The sequence below is a fragment of the Ceratotherium simum genome, chromosome 16, assembly GCF_057802395.1.
Source record: "Ceratotherium simum simum isolate JZ-2026a chromosome 16, ASM5780239v1, whole genome shotgun sequence".
Classification (NCBI taxonomy): Eukaryota; Metazoa; Chordata; class Mammalia; order Perissodactyla; family Rhinocerotidae; genus Ceratotherium; species Ceratotherium simum.
The window spans coordinates 39227299-39248084 of record NC_141915.1 but is presented as its reverse complement, the minus strand read 5'-3'; the positions used below and the strand labels follow the sequence as shown (position 1 = coordinate 39248084).

The window sequence follows — 20786 nt, the reverse complement described above, 5'->3', positions numbered from 1 at the left end:
ACAACAAAAAAATGCATTTTTACTGAGGTCAGCACATTCCTTAAGATGGAATAATTGTATTTAGATTATATGCCTCAAAAGGTGAATTATAGGCCCTAAGTGACATAAATTTCATCTGAGCTCATCACTCTCTGGTCCAGACAGAAAAGTTTGGCCTAAATATAGGAATCAGGATCTCAAGGGACCTAATGTTGGCACTACTGTGAACTCACACTGAGCCCTGGGAGAAACCACTTACCTCTTTGTCCTTACAGCTCTAAAATAAGATTTTAAATATCTGTTTCCCTATCATAATACAAACTGAATTAATGTTAATTAAAGAGTAAACCTAAAACTCATACTTTTCAATAGTACTGCCTGAGTTAAATGGACATTATTGAGGAGAAATAAATGAAACTGAATTTCATTTATTGTAACTGAGTTCTGTAGTAGAGATAAATAAGTAACAACCTCAATGGTTATCAGAATCACTAGTGAAGATTTTGCATAATACTAATCCCTAGAAACCACCGCATTCACTGAATGGGAGTAGATCTGGGCATGCAAGTTGCCTAGAAATTCTTTAAGAGATAGTGATGTAAATTTCTGTTAAAGAAACACTGTGATAAGGGAGATACAAAAGGTAACTTGTATTTGCAACCTGAACTCCATGGGAAAATAGATTTACATACTATGAATTTGACATCATAAAATCAATACCTCTTCTCTCAGGTTTCTATCCTATCCTAGATGTTTTAGCCTTAGAAACAAGGTGCAGTATCTAATGTACAGCACCTAAAATATAGTTATTTTACAACTTGTACATTTTACGTGATCGAATACATTGTTCACTAATGATACCACCATACCACACTATATGGCCTCTCAGGCTACCAAGAACAGGTATGTCCGGGAGCCCAGCAAAGCTTATCTGACCTTGTCTAGGGCTCAGAAAATCTCAGTATAGAAAACCAAGGCATGCTATTGTTGAGAGTTCAGTTTTATTCAAAATTTATTTAGCAGTAACTATGTGTCAGATAGTTAGAGGTACAAAGCTGCTCCAAAACATTGTTTCTGCCTCAGGGAGTTTGTAGTCTAGTTTGGAAGAAAGATGAGAAAAATAATTTAGTGGATTCTGGTAAATGCAGTGATAGATAAATGGGAGAGTGAGATAAAAACCAATTTTATGAAAAGCATTCATACTTTCTGTGATCCTCATACTGCTATATGAGATGCATTACACTTTATTTAGTGCTTTTAAAAGAAAAAATCCACTGACCCTGCTTTTGAAAAATATTAGCACTTTGCTGTCACGTGTAAGAATTTATTTTTAAGAATACAAGTATGTGAATTATTTATCTTTCTCTCTGACATTCTATCCATGGTTACAAGGGAGGACCAAGGGAAAATATAGGCAAGTTTTTATTAATAATATCTTTGGTTTTACTGATACATCTTGAGGGAAACAAAATAGCACTACTAATGACAGAGCTAATCAGAGTAGCTGCTCATTCTAAAGCCAAACATTCCTCAGAGATTTAAGCAGACATTAAACAAAGTTGGAAGAAGAGTAACAGGAAAGTAACTCTTTCCCCAGTAGTTCCAGGAATTGGTTATATAGTAAGTAGTTATACACGCAGTCTTCCATTTGTTTTTAAGGCAAAGAATAAGTCTTGTTAAGGAATTTATGAATGACTCTGCATAATGCTGACCCTCACAGATAGTATATAGGGCATCCTACTAACTCCCCTTCAGAAGGACAGATATTTTGAACTATCTTAAGTAACAAGTTAATAGTTGTACACATTGACGAGCATGTTTATGATTTCGTTTGAACTTAACAAAAATTCTTATATGTTATGTTGAGGATATTTCTCTATTTTATAGATAAGAAAGCAGATTCTCTGAAAACCTATTTTCCCAACCTTAAATAGTTGACTATAAAAGCCAGAACTTTAATCCAGTTGACATGAAGTCTGTTATACTTGCCTCTAGGGTATGGTGACTGAGAATGGGTTGTTTTGAGCAATTCACCCATTATTCTTCTCTTGCTCCATAGCAGGCATTTATAAGATGTTTGATTAGGATTGATGAACCCTTGAGTTTGTGGCCATAGAATTCAGCGAAGTTAGTTGTGTGGGGACTGCAAAGTATGGGAATTGAACCCTTACTTTGGCTTATTAGCCATACTTTACTAGCCTATTTAAATAACTCCCCTAAACAATCATGAACAAATATTCTGTATAAACCATACCAAGTAGTAAATTCCTTTCAGATACTTGTGCAATAAATCACAGTTGGACCAAAAGCTGTTAGAATATCATCTCGTATGTGTTGAGTAAAACTGATCTGATTACTATTATTCTTCCTCATGAAGACTAGGGGTGCGATATTAGAACAGTTTTATAGTAAGTATTTGTAGAACCTTGAATATAAGTTTTTAAGGCTTCATATTCAGCGTTTTTGCAAGTTTTGTTCTTAGGTTTGATTTATAAAGTCTGGGCAGCATTTTGTTCAGTTTTACATAGTATATTATTAAAGATGAAAGGTAGCAGTATACTACTATTGAGTTAAAATAAAAATTTAGGATGTAGTATTTTATGAATAAACATAGACATTTCTAGGTAAAAGATCAAGTAGGTTTAGTAGAATCAAAATAACTTTTTAGTATCAGAAAGATACCAAGAAACACTATTACTGTCTTCTAGAGTGTTTAAATTATTTATTTCAGTAATGTGAAATTTACATTTAAAGTGATCCCATCCATAAACTATAAGGTGTTCTGGAGTTATGTATTCAAATGAAATGTATAATTAACTCATACATTACCTTTTTAGTCTTGATAATACTACATACCTACCTAGGATCCAGTTTTGTTCCTCAATGCTTTACATGTTCTGGCTGTTGTCAGTTGGATGGGGTTTTGTCAGTATTCCCTAGTAACAGTATTGTTTCAGAGAGAAATTAACATGAGAGTGATAAACCACAGGATTGAATGCAGCAGCAGTCAGGCTGGGAACCAGGGGAGCACATGTATGCTCCACACTACCTTAATTGGAAACAATGTTATTCCTCTGCAGAATTAGTCCTGGATACCCATTCAGGTTGAAGGTCCACAGAGAGCCAAATAGTATTTGTAGGTAGTTGTTATGCTTAATGCCACTGGTACTCTTGAAAAAGGCAGTGATCAGATTGAAATCTTAAGTAAAAATTAACCAAGACTAGCTCGGTGATCTTTCTTCTAGTTTTTATTTACTGCAGCTGAGTTGGTGTGCAGTCTCTGTGAAGTATTACCATTATTTTAGCCAAAGGAAACTTTAGCAACCTCTTTGTCTGTCCTAAAGTAGCCTCAGGTTCCTTGGTTTGTGTTTCAGTGACATGTCTTGCTTCTGCCACTTCTGTTTTACAAAAAAGACAGTTATAGGAATAGGCCTGTGGTCTAATTTGGGACTGGAAATGGAGATTAAATTGTTGCTTTAGTATTTGTTCTTGGAGGAGAACTTAAAGTATAATTTTCTGTTCACCCTTAAAGTGAGTTTCAAGTGAAAAGTAATCCTCCATCCTCCCATTCTCCAGACGTAACCATTGTTAAATGTTTATGTATCCTTTTATAAATTATGTATGGTTATGTTCATATTTTTGAACAAACAGAATTATACTAGACATATGGTTTAGCACCTTGCTTTTTTTTCTGTTTTTTAAAATTAAAAGTTTTAATTTACATAAGCAATACGTGAATAAATTTTTATTTAAAAAATTAAAACATTTTGGGGCCGGCCCGGTGGCGCAAGCGGTTAAGTGCTCCTGCTCCGCTGTGGCGGCCCGGGGTTTGCTGGTTCGGATCCCGGGCGTGGACCTACGCACTGCTTGGCAAGCCATGCTGTGGCAGCGTCCCGTATAAAGTAGAGGAAGATGGGCATAGATGTTAGCCCACGCCCAGTCTTCCTCAGCAGAAAAGAGAAGGATTGGCAGATGTTAGCTCAGGGCCGATCTTCCTCACACACACACAAAAAGTTAAAACATTTTAAGTATGATAAAAATTCTCCCTTATGCTGCCCCCAATCTTGATCCTCTTCACTTTACCCTTCTCCACCTAAAGAGATAAGGGCCAGTTTTAAACTTTGGGTGTATCCTTGCAAGTTTTTCTCTGCTTTTTGTATGGCATTAGTTTTGTGTGTGTGTGTGTGTGTGTGTGTGTGTGTGTGTGTTTACATAATTAGCCTCATGCTGTGCCTGTCCTTCTGAAACTTTAACTACAATATGTCTTAGAGATTTGTTAGATATATTTCTTTTAACAGCTACATAGTATTAATATTCTAGTTTGTGTAGCTAGCTGTTAATGGACTGTTAGGTTTTCTCCTTGGCATTACTAACAAGAATGCAACAGATGTTCTTGTATATGCCTTCTGGTGTACTGTACAAGTTTTCCTGTATGGTAAATACCAAGAAGAGGAATTTCTGGGTCTTAGGGAATATATGTTTTTTAGATTTATTACATACTGTCAAAACGCCTTCCTAATTTATGTTTTGGCCAGTAGTGTATGAGTGAATGAGTTTTGCCACATCTTCACCAACATGTGATGTTTCCCAACTTTAAGATTTTTCAATGATAGATGAAAAATTGTTTTATTTTGTATTTCCCTCATTACTACCGAAGTTGAGTGTCTTCCTGTTTTAGTCCTCATGTTTTATTGATCATTTATATTTCTTCCATAAATTGCCTATTTTATCCTTTGTCAAGTTTTAAAAATTGTGTTTTGTCTTTTTTTTTTAATCCCCCTTAGGCATTCTTTATATTGGATACTAACCCTTTGTCTACCTGTATATTTGCAAAGATGTTCATTGAGTGGGTTTGTCTCTTAACTTTATGTTTGCTTTTTGTGTTTATAAAAAACAAGTCTCGGGGCTGGCCTGCTGGTGCAGTGGTTAAGTGCGCGTGCTCTGCTTCGGCGGCCCGGAGTTCTCAGGTTCGGATCCTGGGCACGCACCGACATACCGCTTGTTAAGCCATGCTGGGGCGGCGTCCCGTATAAAGTAGAGGAAGATGGGCACAGATGTTAGCCCAGGGCCAATCTTCCTCAAGAAAAAAGAGGGGAGGATTGGCATCGGATGTTAGCTCAGGGCCACTCCTCCTCATACACACACAAAAAAGTGTCCCCTATCTCAAGATTATATTCTTTTGTATTTTATTCTAGTATTTTTATAGTTGTTTTGTTACATTAAACTTTTTTTAACATCTAAGTTTTTAATCTACCTGGAGTTTATTTAATTTATTTAATTTATTTAATCTACCTTGAGGTAGAGTTCTAACTGAACTTCTCTCCATATTGATAGACAGTTGTTCTAACACAATTTATTCCATCTTCTCCCCACTGGTTTTGAAATGCCATTTCTATCATAAAACTATTTAAATGAATTCAGAGGTCTTTTTTTGAACTGTGTTCTGTTTCTTCCATCTATTTTTTTATTGTCAGTACTACAATTTTAATTAATTGGCTTTATACATTAATTTGGGGGAATTGATGTCTCTTTAATATTTTCCTTCTTATTCATGAACATGATATGTGTATTTATTCAACTTTTTTCCTTTTTTTTTTTATTTATTTTTATTGAGGTAACATTGGTTTATAACATAAATTTCAGGTGTACATCATTATATTTCAATTTCTATGTAGATTACAGCATGTTCACCACCCTATTCAACTTTTATCAGCAGATTTTTATCGGTTTCTTCGTTTAAGATCTTACACAGTTTTTGTTAGTTTTATTTCTACATACTTTATAATTTTTAATGTTATTACAAATAGGCTTTTTTTTCTGTTACAATTTTCTAATCATTAATTCACTCAGCAAATGTTTGTTGAGTACTTTCTACATGCCTGTTATTGTTATAGACGCTGAGGGTATGAAAGTGGACAAAACACAAAATCCTACCCTAATGGAGTTTAAAATTTAATGAAGGGAGATTGACATGAACAGCTAAAAAAGTAATTACATAATATATCTGATGCTGATAAGTGCTATGGATAAAAATGAAGGGCAGGAAAAAGAGGAAGGGAGCTGGGAATGGTTTATATTTTATACAGAATGGTTAAGGAGGACCTCACTGTTAAGGTTAACATTTGAGTAGACTTAAAGAAATAAGGCAGCAAGGAAAAACCATTACAGGCAAAGGAATGCACAAATGAAGGTGGGAGTGTGCTTGATGTATTCTAGGAACAGTGAACATGGTGAGGTTGGGTAACAGTGGTAAGGAGGAGGTCAGAGAGTTATGGGTGAGAATGGAGGGGAGCGGATGGAGAGCGGAGCAGATCGAGAATGATCTTGGTGGCCATTTTAATCTCTGAATTTTATTCTGACAAAGGAAGCCATAAGGGTTTTTGAGCTGAAGAGGAAAATGGTAAAATTCATGTTTTGAAAGGATCACCCTTGCTTTGTGGAGATTGCTTTGTGGAGATGTAGTATATAACTGGTGTTCAAGGTTCTTGCAGTAATCCGGAAAAGTAATAGTGTTACTGATACCAGCTCAATACAAGGTTAACGTAAGGGAAGCCATATTATAGAAAAGAAATAATATTGTAACTTTGAATGATCTCTGATTAGCTGACATCCTCTATGGATTTTATGGCCCCTCTCAGCTGCAATAAGTCGATAACTTAGTTCCTTTGAGTTCCTTAGGAATGTGATGACCCCTGGGCAGAGAGTCTATGCTGATAGCCATCATCAAGCACAGCTAAAAGATCAGGGTATAGGGCGTTGCTCCGGTCTCGCATGCATATCCAATAAAACAAACGACTGTCAGGAACTAAGACAAGATATCTGCCTCCACCTGGAGATCAGATGGATGCCCCACCCTGAGACCAGATGCCTCCCCCATGTGGAGACCTGCCCCCTATATAACTGGCCTATAATCTTTGTTTTGTAAGGTGGTTCTTTCGGCCATGAGTGGGCCATCTTCCCCCTTGCTAGCAACCTGTACTAAAAAGTCCTTTCTCTCCTGCCTCCTTGCCACTTGACTATTGGCATGTCTTGCAGTGGGCAGATGTACCCCACTTTGGGCGGTAACGTTACTTTGAAGATAATTGTGGTGGAAGTGTAAGAAGGAATTGGATTCTGGATATATTTTAAAAGTAGAGCTGATAGAATTTACAGTCATTAGAAAGCTATAAAGTTTGTGTATTGATTTGTGTATATTCATTTTTGTATCCAGTTTGGATGCTCTCAGCTACAAGTAATAGAAAACCTTTTTAGTGGCTTAAACAATAAAGTGTTCTTTATCTCACATTATAAAGAGTCCAAAGCAAAGATTCTTCTAGGATTAACATCCATGATTTAGAGTGGTGGTTTTCAAACTTCAGTTTTACATAACAAGCACCTGGAAAGCTGATAAATCACCTGGGCTCGTGAATTTGCATTTATGAGAAATATGAGGGTTATGCCTAAGAGAGTACCACACTTTGGGAAACACTGACTTGGAGTATAATAATTAGAGGGACTTTAGTGTTTGAAGCACAACTGTGGAACCAGAATGCGTGGGTTCAAATCTCAGCTCTGCTATTTCCTGTCTGTATTTGAAATTTTCTGGCATATTGATCTTAAGGGATTATTTTATTGTTCATTTCTGATTTTATTGTATTGTATGTGATATTAGTGGCTTGTATGATAACAGATTTTTAAAATTTTCTTTGTGGCCAAGTATATTATCATTTTTTGTAAATATTTTATGTGTTGGAACAAAGTAGGATTTTCTGTTTATTGAATGCTTGGGTTTGATGTGGAGAAAAAGATCACAGACACAAAATTTTAAAATGAGACTGCCTTTTAAAAGGACTGAATTGCAGGAAGGAAGAAGAAAAGTGCTTACCATTCAGAGGCTGGAGACCAGAATAACCTCTTTTCTGAACATGTCAAAATTATGGTTTTTCTTTTAATATTTCAGTATGTAATATAATGGATCAACAGAGGAGGAAGGCCTCAGGACCGTTAAGTAGAGGAAACAAAAAAGACTCTTAGATGGAGGAGGAAAAACCTAGTGATGTTTAGCAAGAGAGGGGAGGGTAGACCTTGTATTGGTTTCTTACAAAATTTTAAAAAGGCTATTTAAACTTAGAAAACTTCAAAAGGGATGATGACACTTTTGAAAGGGATCATAGTGTTTGTCCAATAAAACATTAAGGATCCATTATTTTCTTAAGATTTTATCGTTTTCTAATTACTGGTATACAGTACACTGTTTAATTATGGCAGAACTAATTTTTTCATCAGTTCACATTTTGGCTGAGAACACTATTTAAAGCTGTGTGACCTTAGAATATATTTAATCTCTGCACCTCTGTTTTCTTATTTATGAAATGGAGATAAGAATAGAATCCTTCCATCTAGGGTTGTTGAAAGAGTGCACAATATGCCTTCAGTAAGTTTAAGTTATTATTATTTGACTCAGTTCATTACACATATCTCTTAGATCAAGCTTGTTATGTGTATTATTCAAATCCTCTAGGTCTTTATTAACTTTTTGCCACTTTTGTCTTTTGTTTTCTTTAAGAAGAATGTTAAAGTTCTTCTTAGGCCATGTCTAACTTTGTTTCTTTCTTCTTATAGTGCAATTTTCGCTTCATATATTTTGAAGCTCTGTTGTTAGATATATAAACTTTAAAGAATGTTAAACTTTTCTTGGTGAATTGTTTCTATATCTATAAAAAATATCCCTCTTTGACTCTTAATGATGTTGTCCTTGAATTAAATTTTATCTAATAATATTGATATAAAGTTGTTTTATTCTTTAGTACTGAGCTTATTTCTTTGGGTTCTCACATTCTAGATTTTGGACTGGTAGTTCTTTTTTTTTTTTTTTTTTTAATTATATTTATTTATTTATTTTTCCCCCAAAGCCCCAGTAGATAGTTGTATGTCATAATTGCACGTCCTTCTAGTTGCTGTATGTGGGACGTGGCCTCAGCACGGCCGGAGAAGCGGTGCGTTGGTGAGCGCCTGGGATCCGAACCTGGGCTGCCAGCAGCAGAGCGTGCGCTCTTAACCGCTAAGCCATGAGGCCAGCCCCTGGACTGGTAGTTCTTTATACTATTTTTTGCTCTTCCATGCTTTATAGAAGTCTACGATTATTATAGTCATTATTTTAAATATTTCACTCAACTTTCTAGTGGTCCTTATTTGGAGGGTTCGTGAGAATAGTCTGGTCCGTCACTCTGGTAAGCAGAAGCAGAAATACCTGGTTCTTCTGAAAGTAGATCCTTTTTAAAAGTTCTTTTACTGTGGACCTGTGGGTGGTGAATTCACCTAATTTCTCTATATATGGAAACATCTTTTTTCCCCTCATTGCTGGGGTCAGCTGTGGTCAGCTAGGGTACAAGGTTTTCAGTTGTAGTTATTTTCCTGCAGCACTCTAAAGATACTTCTCCGTTGTCTTCTGAACTCTGTTGTTACTGAAGAGAAGTCCACTGTGAGTTTATTGTTGTCTTTCTTCTTCAAAGAACTCTTTGAGTACACATTTTTAAATTATATTTTTTATTGAGATGTAATTCACATTACAAAGAAGTTTATAGTGTATAATTTAGTGGCTTTTAGTATATTCACAGTTATATGCAAACTATCACCACAGTCTATTCTGGAACATTTTCTAGACTTCAGAAATAAACTTGTACCCTTTATCTATTATCCCCTTTACCCCACCACCCTCTTGTTCTAAGCAACCACTGATTTACTTTCTGTCTCTGCAGATTCGTCTTTTCTGGGCTTTCATATGAATGGAATCATACAGTATGTGATCTTTTGACTGGCTTCTTTACTTAGCATGATGTTTCCAAGGTTCATCCATGTTGAAGCATGTATCAGTACTTCATTCTTTCTTATGGCTGAATAATCCACTGTATGGATATACCACATTTTGTTTATCCGTTCATTCATTAACAGATATTTGGGTTGTTTCCACATTTTGGCTATTGTGAATAGTACTGTTATGAATATTCTTATGAACAAGTATGTGTTTGAAACCTATTTTCAATTCTTTTTGGTATGTAGTTAGGAGTGGAATTGCTGGGTTATGTGGTAATTCTATATTTAACATTTTCAGGAACTGCTGAACTCTTTTCCACAGCAGTTGCACTGTTTTACATTCTCATCAGCAACATACAATGGTTCAAACTTCTCCATATCCTTGCTATCAGTTGTTCTCTCCCCTCCCCCACCTCTGGCCCCCTTTTTTTGTTATAACATCCTAGTGGGTGTGAGGTGATGTCTCATTGTAGTTTTGTTTTGTATTTCCCTAATGGCTGATGATGTTGAACATCTTTTCAGGTGCTTTTTGACCATTTGTACATCTTCTTTGGAGAAATGTCTATTCACATTATTTACACATTTTTAAAGTGAGTTATTTCTGTTTTTATTGTTGAGTTGTAAGAGTTCTTTATTTTGGATACTAGACCCTTGTATATGGTTTGCAAATAATTTCTTTACATACTTTGTAATTTTTTTGTTGAAAACTAGACATTTTGAATATTAAAATGTGGCAACTCTAGGGGCCGGCCTGGTGCGCAAGCGGTTAAGTGCGCGCGCTCCGCTGGGGCGACCCGGGGTTTGCTGGTTCGGATCCCGGGTGCGCACCTACACACTGCTTGGCAAGCCATGCTGTGGCGGCATCCCATATAAAGTGGAGGAAGATGGGCACGGATGTTAGCCCAGGGCCAGTCTTCCTCGGCAAAAAAAAAAAAAAAAAAAGAAAAGAGGCGGATTGGCAGATGTTAGCACAGGGCTGATCTCCTCACAAAAAAATAAGATAAAATAAAATGTGGCAATTCTAGAAATCACATTCTGCCCCCTCCTGGGTTTGTTCATGCTGTTTATTGTAGTAGTAGTGTTTGTTAAGTGTCTTTTCCAAACTAATTCTGTAAAGTATATTCTTTGTCGTGTCTGGCTACTGAAATCTCTGTTCCATTAGCTTTGTAGTCAGCTAATGAATGTACAGAGATTTCCTTAAATGCCTGGAACCAAAAATTCTCTCAGTCTTTGCTGAGGGGCTCTTTGTACATGTTAGGGCATGTCTTCAACACACAGCCAGGCAGTTTACAATTATGGCTTAGCCTTCACTTCCTGCTTCTGCAGAGCCTCAAGATCAGCCAGAGGTGACAGCTTAGAGCCTTCTCAGGTCTTTCCTGAGCGTGTGCACAACCCTGGGCATGCGTGTGGCCTTCTAGATTCCCAGGAATATATTGGAGCTTTTCAATGCCCTTATGGGCATCTCATTCTCTGGTCCTTTTCTGCCAAGCTCTTTGATTAGTCTATCGTTTGCCCCAACTGGTTTTCTGCCCCTCAGGCAGCAGTGACTAAAACATTTGACTGTAAATGTTTTGGACAAAGTGGGATAGTTTCTTTAGCACTAGGCCCCTTTTGAGTAGGGCAAAATAAAGACAAGCCTTTTGAGCTGGTCTTTCAGGGAGTGACAAGGCAGGTCAAGACAAATAATTACAACACTTTGAAAATGAGATCTGTTCTGGTTCCTCAGTTACCAGCAATGCAAGCTGTTATTTTCAAGGCTACTGCTGATCTGGGGATTGGGGTAAGTTAAAATGCCACAAAACTCTCTGTTCTTACTGAGATTCAGCCTTTTTTCTTGAATATACACTCTTTGGGTTATTGCAAGTCTTTGGTTAATTTCCAAAGTTCAGAAAAAAATTATTTTGCCCGTTTTTTGGTTACTTTTATGGAGAGGTGGGATTTCAGAATTCCTTGTTCTTCCATTTTATATATACACACACGCATACATACCACATTTTCTTTATCCATTCATCTGTTGACAGACACTTAGGTTGTTTCCATGTCTTGGCTATTGTAAATACTGCTGCAGTGAACCTGCAGGTGCAGATATCTCTTTGAGATAGTAATTTCATTTCCTTTGGATATATACCCAGAAGTGGGAGTGCCGGATTATATGGTAGTTTTATTTTTATGTTTTTGAGGAACCTGCATACTGTTTTGGATAGTGGCTGCACCAATTTACAGTCCCACCAACAGCGCACAAGGATTCCCTTTTCTCCACATCCTCAACAACACTTATCTTCTCCTGTCTTTTTGATAATAGCCATTCTAACAGGGGTGAGGTGATATCTCATTGTGGTTTTGATTTGCATTTCCGTGATATTGAACACCTTTTTATGTACCTGCCATTTATATATCTTCTTTGGAAAAATGTTTAGTCAGATCCTTTGCCCGTTTTTTAGTCGGATTGCCTGTTTTTTTGCTGTTGTTATATGAGTTCCTTATATTTTGGATATTAACCCCTTATCAGATATATGGTTTGCAAATATTTTCTTCCATTACATAGGTTGCCTTTTCATTTTGTTGATCATTTCTTTTGCTGTGTAGATTAGTTTGATATAGTCTCACTTGTTGATTTTTGCTTTCCTTGCCTGTACTTTTGGTGTCATACCCTAAAAATCATTCCCGAGAGCAATGTCAAGGAGCATTTTCACTATGTTTTCTTTTAGGAGTTTTACAGTTTCAGGTCTTACATTTATTTGAGTCTTTAATCCATTTTGAGTTAATTTTTGTGAGCAATGTAAGATAGAGGTTTATTCACATTCGTAGAGGATATTCACATTCTTTTGCATGTGAATATCCAGTTTTCCCAACACTATTTATTGAGGAGACTGTCCTTTCCCCGTCAAGTATTCTTGGCTCCCTTTTCGAAGATTAGTTGACTGTCTATGCATGGGTTTATTTTTGGGCTTTTGATTCTACTCCATTGGTGTATGTGTCTGTTTTTATGCCGGTACCACGTGGTTTTGACTACTATAACTTTGTAATATAGTTTCAAATCAGAAAGTGTGATGCCTCCAGCTTTTTCTTCTTCCTCAACATTGCTTTGGCTATTTGGGGTTTTTTGTTGTTCCATATGAATTTTAAGATTATTTTTTCTATTTCTATGAAAAATGCCATTGGAATTTTGGTAGAGATTGTGTTGAATCTGTAGATCACTTTGGGTAGTATGGGCATTTTAACAATATTAATTCTTCTGACCCATGAACATGGGATGTCTTTCCATTTGTGTCTTCTTTAGTTTTTTTCATCAATGTCTTATAGTTTTTATTTTGCTGATCTTTTACCTTCTTGGTTAAATTTATTGCTAAGCATTTTATTTATTTATTTTTATTTATTTATTTATTTTGAGGAAGATTGGCCCTGAGCTAACATCTGTTGCCAATCTTCCTCCTTTTTTCCTTTTTTTTCTTCCCCAAAGCCCCAGTAGATAGTTGTATGTCATAGTTGTACACCCTTCTAGTTGCTCTGTGTGGAACACTGCCTCAGCATGGCTTGATGAGCGGTGCGTAGGTGTGCACCCAGGGTCTGAACCAGCAAACCTTGGGCTGCCGAAGCAGAGCAAGCAAGCTTAACCGCTATGCCACTGGGCCGGCAGCCAGTATTTTATTATTTTTGGTGCTATTGTAAGTGGGATTGTTTTCTTTATTTTTCAACTAGTTTGTTGTTAGTGTATGGAAATGCATCTGATTTTTTCTGTTTATTTTATAATCTGCAACGTTAATGAATTTGTTTATTAGTTCAAACAGTTTTTTGGTGGAGTTTTAAAGATTTTCTGTATCTAAGATCATGTCATGCACAGAGACACTTTTACTTCTTCCTTCTGATTTGGATGCCTTTTATTTCTTTTTCTTGTCTGATTACTGTGTTTAGGACTTCCAGTACTATGTTGAATAGGAGTGGTGAGAGTGGGCACCCTTGTCTTGTTTCTGATATTGAAGGAAAATCTTTTGACTTTTCACTGTTGAGTGTGATATTAGCTGTGGGCTTGTCACATATGACCTTTATTGTGTTGAGGTACATTCCTTCTATATCCAATTTGTTGACAATTTTTATCATGAAAGGATGTTAAATGATTTTTTCTGTATCTATTGAGATGATCATATTTTTATCTTTCATTCTGTTAATGTGGTGTATCACTTTGATTGATTTGTGTGTGTTGAATCATCTTTGCATCCCAGGGATAAATCCCACTTGATCATGGTGTATGATTCTTTTAATGTGCTGTTGAATTTGGTTTGCTATTATTTGTTAAGAATTTTTGTATCTTTTTTTTGTGTGTGTGAGGAAGATCAGCCCTGAGCTAACATCTATTGCCAATCCTCCTCCTTTTTTTTTCCCCCAAAGCCCCAGTAGACAGTTGTATGTCATAGTTGCACATCCTTCTAGTTGCTTTATGTGGGACACCGCCTCAGCATGGCTGGAGAAGCGGTGCGTTGGTGCGCGCCCGGGATCCGAACCCGGGCCACCAGTAGTGGAGTGTGTGCACTCAACTGCTAAGCCACTGGGCCGGCCCGAATTTTTGTATCTGTATTCATCAGAGATATTGGCCTATTGTTTTCTTATAGTTTCCTTATCTGGCTTTGGTATCAGGGTAATGCTAGCTTTGTAAAATGAGTTTGGGAGTGTTTTCTCCTCTTCAGTTTTTTGGGAAGAGTTTGAGAAGGATTGACATTAATTTTTCCTTAAATGCATCGTAGAATTTACCAGTGAAACCATCTAGTCTTGGGCTTTTCTTTGTTGGGAGGTTTTTCTTTTTTTTTTTTAAATACTTTATTTTTATTTTATTTTTTATAATTTTATTTATTTATTTTTCCCCCAAAGCCCCAGTAGATAGTTGTATGTCATAGCTGCACATCCTTCTAGTTGCTGTATGTGGGACACGGCCTCAGCATGGCCAGACAAGCGGTGTGTCGGTGCGCGCCCCGGATCCGAACCTGGGCCGCCAGCAGTGGAGCACGCGCGCTTACCGGCTAAGCCACGGGGCCGGCCCAAGGGAGATTTTTCTTTACTGATTCAATTTCCTTGCTCGTTATTGCTCTGTTCAGATTTTCTACTTATTCATAATTCCGTCTTAGAAGTGTTAAAAGATAAACCGATGCACATTAAGATTTTAAAGAGTTTATTTGAGCAAACATAGATTCAAATTGCACAGCACTAGACCAGCAGATTTTTTTGTGTGTGAGGAAGATCAGCCCTGAGCTAACATCCATGCTAATCTTCCTCTTTTTTTTTTTTTTTGCTGAGGAAGACCGGCTCTGAGCTAACATCTATTGCCAGTCCTCCTCCTTCCCGCCCCCCCCACAGCCCCAGTAGATAATTGTTATGTCATAGTTGCACATCTTTCTAGTTGCTGTATGTGGGACACGGCCTCAGCATGGCCGGAGAAGCTGTGCGTTGGTGCGCACCCAGGATCCAAACCTGGGCCGTCAGTAGTGGAGCACAAGCACTTAACCGCTAAGGCATGGGGCTGGCCCCAGCGGATGTTTTAGAAGTGCTCCACTGATAGGAGCTAAGGGCAAAGTTTTTAAAGATAAGATGCAGAATAAAAGTAAACAAATTATTTGATTGGCTACATCTTAAGCAGTTGCCTTATTTGGGAGATTGTTTATAGTAGTCTCTTATGATCCTTTGTATTTCTGTGGTATCAGTTGTAATATCTCCTCTTTCATTTATAATTTTATTTTAGTTCTCTTTTTTCCTTTATTAGTCTAGCTATAGGTTTGTCAATTTTATCTTTTCAAAGAACCAGCTCTTAGTTTCATTAATCTTTTCTGTTGGTTTCCATTCTCTATTTCATTTATTTCTGTTCTAATCTTTATTATTTCCTTCTGCTAACTTTGGACTTATTTTGCTCTTCTTTTTTTTTTTTTTAATTTTTTGGTGAGGAAGATTGGCCCTGAGCTAACATCCATTGCCAATCATCTTCTTTTTGCTGAGGAAGACTAGCCCTGAGCTAACATTTGTACCATACCATCTTCCTCTATTTTGTCTGTGGGACACTGCCACAGCATGGCCTGATGTGCTGTGCGTAGGTCCACCCTCGGGATCCAAACCTGAGAACCCCAGACCGCCAAAGCAGAGCCTGCGAACTTAACCACTACACCATGAGGCTGGCCCCTGTTCTTTTTTCTAGTTTCTTGAGGTGTAATGTTTGATTATTTATTTGAGATCTTCCTTTTTTCTTAATGTAGGCATTTATAGCTACAAACTTTCTCCTTAGACCTGCTTTTGCTGCATCCCATAAGTTTTGATATATGTTTCCATTTTTGTTTGTCTCAAGATTTTTTTGATTTCTCTTCTGATTTCTTTGCTCTATTGGTCGTTTAGTAGTATGGTTGTTTAATTTGCATGTATTTGTGAATTTTCCAATTTCTCTCTTGTTCCTGGTTTCTAGTTTCATACCTGTGATATTATGGTTTATAATAAATACATAGTTTGGTCTTTGTCCATGATTCCTGGCTGACAACTCCCAAAACCCTTGGAATTTCCTAAGCGGTAAGAGCAATTGGAACATCTTTTGTTATAATATTTGGTGTTTTGTCCTCAGTTCAGACCCATAAAGGTGAAATGGTGTCTTGTTATTCATAACAAGCCCCTTTGAACCACACCTGAGTTTATGTTAATAAGGTGACTTTTGGAAAGTCTCTAGGTAACCTAAGGTTGGATGCTGGTTGCCAGGGGAACTAACCATGACTAGAGGGTTGGAACTTTCAGTCCCCCATCATCTCCCCTGTCCCCTGCTGCCACTTCTGGGGAGGAGAGAGGGGCTGGAGGTTGAACCAGTCACCAGTGGCCAGTGATTTAATCAGTCACGCCTATGTAATGAAGGCGTGACTTCCATAAAAACCCAAAAGGACGAGGTTCAGAGATCTTCCATGTTGGTGGCATCCACACACCAGGAGGGTAGTCCACCCCAGTTCTTAAGAGGACAGAAGCTCCTGTGCTCAGAACCCTTCCACACCTCACCCTGTGTACCTCTTCATCTGGCTGTTCATCTGTATCCTTTATAAATAAACTGGCAAATATAAGTTAATGTTTCTGAGTTCCGTGAACTGCTCACGCAAATTAATTGAACCTGAGGAGGGGATTGTGGGAACCACCCAGTTTATAGCCAATTGGTAAGAAGCACAGGTATCAACCTGGGCTTGCAATTGGCATCTGAACTGGGGGCAGTCTCTTGGGACTGAGCCCTTAACTTGTGGGATATGATGCTATCTCCTGGTAGATAGTGACAGAATTGAGTTAAATTTCTAGGGCATCAGTCAGTGTCTGTTAAGGATTGAAGAACTGCTTGATGGTGTTGGAAAACATGCATCGGACTACCATTGTGATCAGGAAAGATACTTGATGTGATATAATTTCTATCTTATTGATTTTGTTGAGATTTGTTTTGTGGCCTAACATACGTTCTGTCCTGGAGAATGTTCTGTGTGTGCTTGAGAAGAATGAGTATTCTGCTGCTGCAGAATGGAATATTATGTATATGTTTGTTAGGTCCATTTGGTCTGTAGTGTTCAAATCTTCTGTTTCCCTATTGATTCTCTGTCTGGAAGTTCTATCCATTGTTGAGTAGGGTATTAAAATCCCATGCTATTATTGTATTGCTGTTTATTTCTCCTTTTAGTTTTGTTAGTATTTGCTTTATGTATTTAAGTGCTCTGATGTTGGATGCATAGATGTTTACAATTGTTAAATCTTCTTGATGAATTGACCCCTTTATTGTTATATAATAACCCTCTATGTCTCTTGGTTTCTTTATTTTTATTGGTTTTTTTAGTGTTAGCAAACTTAATGTCATCTAGTTCAAGCGCCTTCTCAATGAAAGAATCTACTCCATAGCATCCCTGATATTGGGAAGGCTGGCTGACCAGTAATGCTCACAGTTTTACAAATTTATTTAAGCTATTTAAATTTAGAACTTCTAATTTAAGCTATTTAGAATATGGATTTCAGGATACTGAGAGGTTCTAGAACTGTCTTGAGAAAAATGGTAGGGGCTGGCCCGGTGGCGTAGTGGTTAAGTTCGTGCGCTCTGTTTCAGTGGCAGCCTGGGGTTCGCAGGTTCAGATCCCGGGCGTGGACCTTATCATCGCTTATCAAGCCATGCTGTGACAGGCGTCCCGCATAAAATGGAGGAAGATGGGCACAGATGTTAGCTCAGTGCCCATCTTCCTCAGCAAAAAGAGGAGGATTGGCAACAGATGTGAGCTCAGGGCTAATCTTCCTCACCAAAAAAAAGAGAGAGAGAGAAAGAAAAATGATAAATTTTTCTAAATAGCTTCGAAGTTTTTGTTTTGTATTCATATAACCCATAATTGCTTAATCTAAATGAAAGATTTATCCCTGTTCAGTTTCCTCTTGATACTATCCTTTTGAAATCATGTTAAATCCCGATTCTGTTATCCAAGGTATTCTTCATCCTAATGAATTTTATGGTTTGCACAAATTTAGTAAGTATGATTTTATCCAAGATATCTAAAACTAGTGCATGAGAATTTTGGTTAAACATGGGTTTGACTCAATTCATCTATTTCCTTTCCTTTTCAAATAGCACTAAAATTATAGTAAAGGGAAAAAAGAGGCCTAAGACCACAGGGACAAAAAATGAGTGGAAGAAAGAAACGACGAGAGATGAGAAATTTCAGCCATTTTTAGATGGAAGAGTGTTAAGTGATTTAGCCAAGTGGAGAAAGGGACACCCTGTGTTGTCTGGAGAGGCAAGCAAGCAAGTTTACCCAACAAATCTCCAAAAAGACTCAACGCTTGGTAGCAAAAACTCTCTGAAAAGACAGGGATAAGGCTTGAGATTAAAAGTAGGTAATGGTTGGGCCGGCCCCGTGGCTTAGCGGTTGAGTGCGCATGCTCCACTGCTGGCCGCCCAGGTTCGGATCCAGGGCGCGCACCGACGCACCGCTTCTCCGGCCATGATGAGGCCGCATCCCACATACAGCAACTAGAAGGATGTGCAACTATAACATACAACTATCTGCTGGGGCTTTGAGGAAAAAAAAAAAAGGAGGAGGATTGGCAATAGATGTTAGCTCAGAGCCGGTCTTCCTCAGCAAAAAGAGGAGGATTAGCATGGATGTTAGCTCAGGGCTGATCTTCCTCACAAAAAAAAAAAAAAAAGTAGGTAATGGTTGTACCTAAAGCAATCTACAGATTCAATGCAATCCCAATCAGAATCCCAATGACATTCTTCACGGAAATAGAAGAAAGAATACTAAAATTCATATGGGGCAACAAAAGACCCCGAATAGCTAAAGCAATCCTAAGAAAAAAGAACAAAGCTGGAGGCATCACAATCCCTGACTTCAAAACATACTACAAAGCAGTAGTAATCAAAACAGCATGGTACTGGTACAAAAACAGACACACAGATCAATGGAACAGAATTGAAAGCCCAGAAATAAAACCACACATATATGGACAGCTAATTTTCGACAAAGGAGCTAAGAACATACAATGGAGAAAGGAAAGTCTCTTCAATAAATGGTGGTGTGAAAACTGGACAGCCACATGCAAAAGAATGAAAATGGACCATCTGCTATTGCCATTCACAAAAATTAACTCAAAATGGATCAAAGACCTGAAGATGAGACCTGAAACTATAAAACTCATAGAAGAATATATAGGCAACACACTACTTGACATTGGTCATAAAAGAATCTTTTTGGATGACATGCCTACCCAGACTAGGGAAACTAAAGAAAAAATAAACAAGTGGGACTTCATCAGATTAAAGAGCTTCTGCAAGACAAATGAAACCAGAATCAAGATGAACAGACAACCCACCAGCTGGGAGAAAATAGTTGCAAAACATATATCTGACAAGCGGTTAATCTCCACAGTATATAAAGAACTCACACAGCTGAACAACAAAAACACAAACAACCCGATCAAAAAATGGGCAGAGGAAATGAACAGACACTTCTCCAAAGAAGACATACAGATGGCCAATAGGCACATGAAAAGATGTTCAACATCACTAATCATCAGGGAAATACAAATCAAAACAACACTAAGATATCACCTCACGCCCGTTAGAATGGCTATAATCACCAAGACAAAAAACAACAAATGTTGGAGAAGATATGGAGAAACAGGAACCCTCATACACAGCTGGTGGGAATGCAAACTGGTGCAGCCTCTATGGAAAACGGTATGGAGATTCCTCAAAGAATTAAAAATAGAAATACCCTATGATCCAGCTATCCCACTACTGGGAATCTATCCAAGGAACCGGAAATCAACAATCCAAAGAGGCTTATGCACCCCTATGTTCATTGTAGCATTATTCACTATAGCCAAGAAGTGGAAGCAACCCAAGTGTCCCTCGACTGATGACTGGATCAAGAAGATGTGGTATATATATACAATGGAATACTACTGAGCCATAAAAAAAGACAAAATTGTGCCATTTGCAACAACACTCATGGACCTGGAGGGTATTTTGTTAAGCGAAATCCCCAGAAAGAGAAAGACAAACACTGTGTGATCTCACTCATATGTGGAATATAAACCAACACATGGACAGAGAAAACTGTATTGTGGTTACCAGGGGCGATGGGGGTAGGAAGTGGACACAAGCAGTGAAGGGAGACACATCTGGTGATGGACAAACAAAAATGTACAACCAAAAATTTCACAATGTTATAAACTATTAAAACATCAATTAAAAAAATAGGTAATGGTTGAAAGTCTTATATGAAGTGGTTGAATCCTATGCCAACTACTTCTTCCCTCTCTAGGAAACTGGAGATTTTTTCTCCAAGAAAATGGAAGCTGAGGGTTCTGCATCCAGGAACATCAGATGCATGAAGAGAATAGCGGTATGGAGCAAGGAACTAAATGAAAATCTGCATACAGAATGGTGGGTCTGTGAAATCACAGCTTCCATTTAGCTTTTTAATGCCATAAATAGGAATAGACAGCTAAGGATAACCAGATAGTTCAGGAAAGCCTCCAAAATG

The 20786-nt window shown here is 37.6% G+C and overlaps 1 protein-coding gene across 5 annotated transcripts in view; it reads left to right on the top strand.

Moving 5' to 3' along the window:
* FBXL20 (F-box and leucine rich repeat protein 20) overlaps positions 1 to 20786 on the top strand; it is a 115221-nt gene that overhangs the window by 9043 nt on the left and 85392 nt on the right. The window contains exon 1 of one of the 5 annotated variants that reach the window (XM_087441087.1): positions 10950 to 11551. The exons of the other annotated variants lie outside the window; for them this stretch is intronic. Coding sequence (XP_087297213.1) covers positions 11474 to 11551 — 78 coding nt within the window. The 5' untranslated portion in view covers positions 10950 to 11473. Of the gene's footprint in view, positions 1 to 10949; positions 11552 to 20786 lie in introns of those variants that run through there. 5 annotated transcript variants of the gene reach the window in all.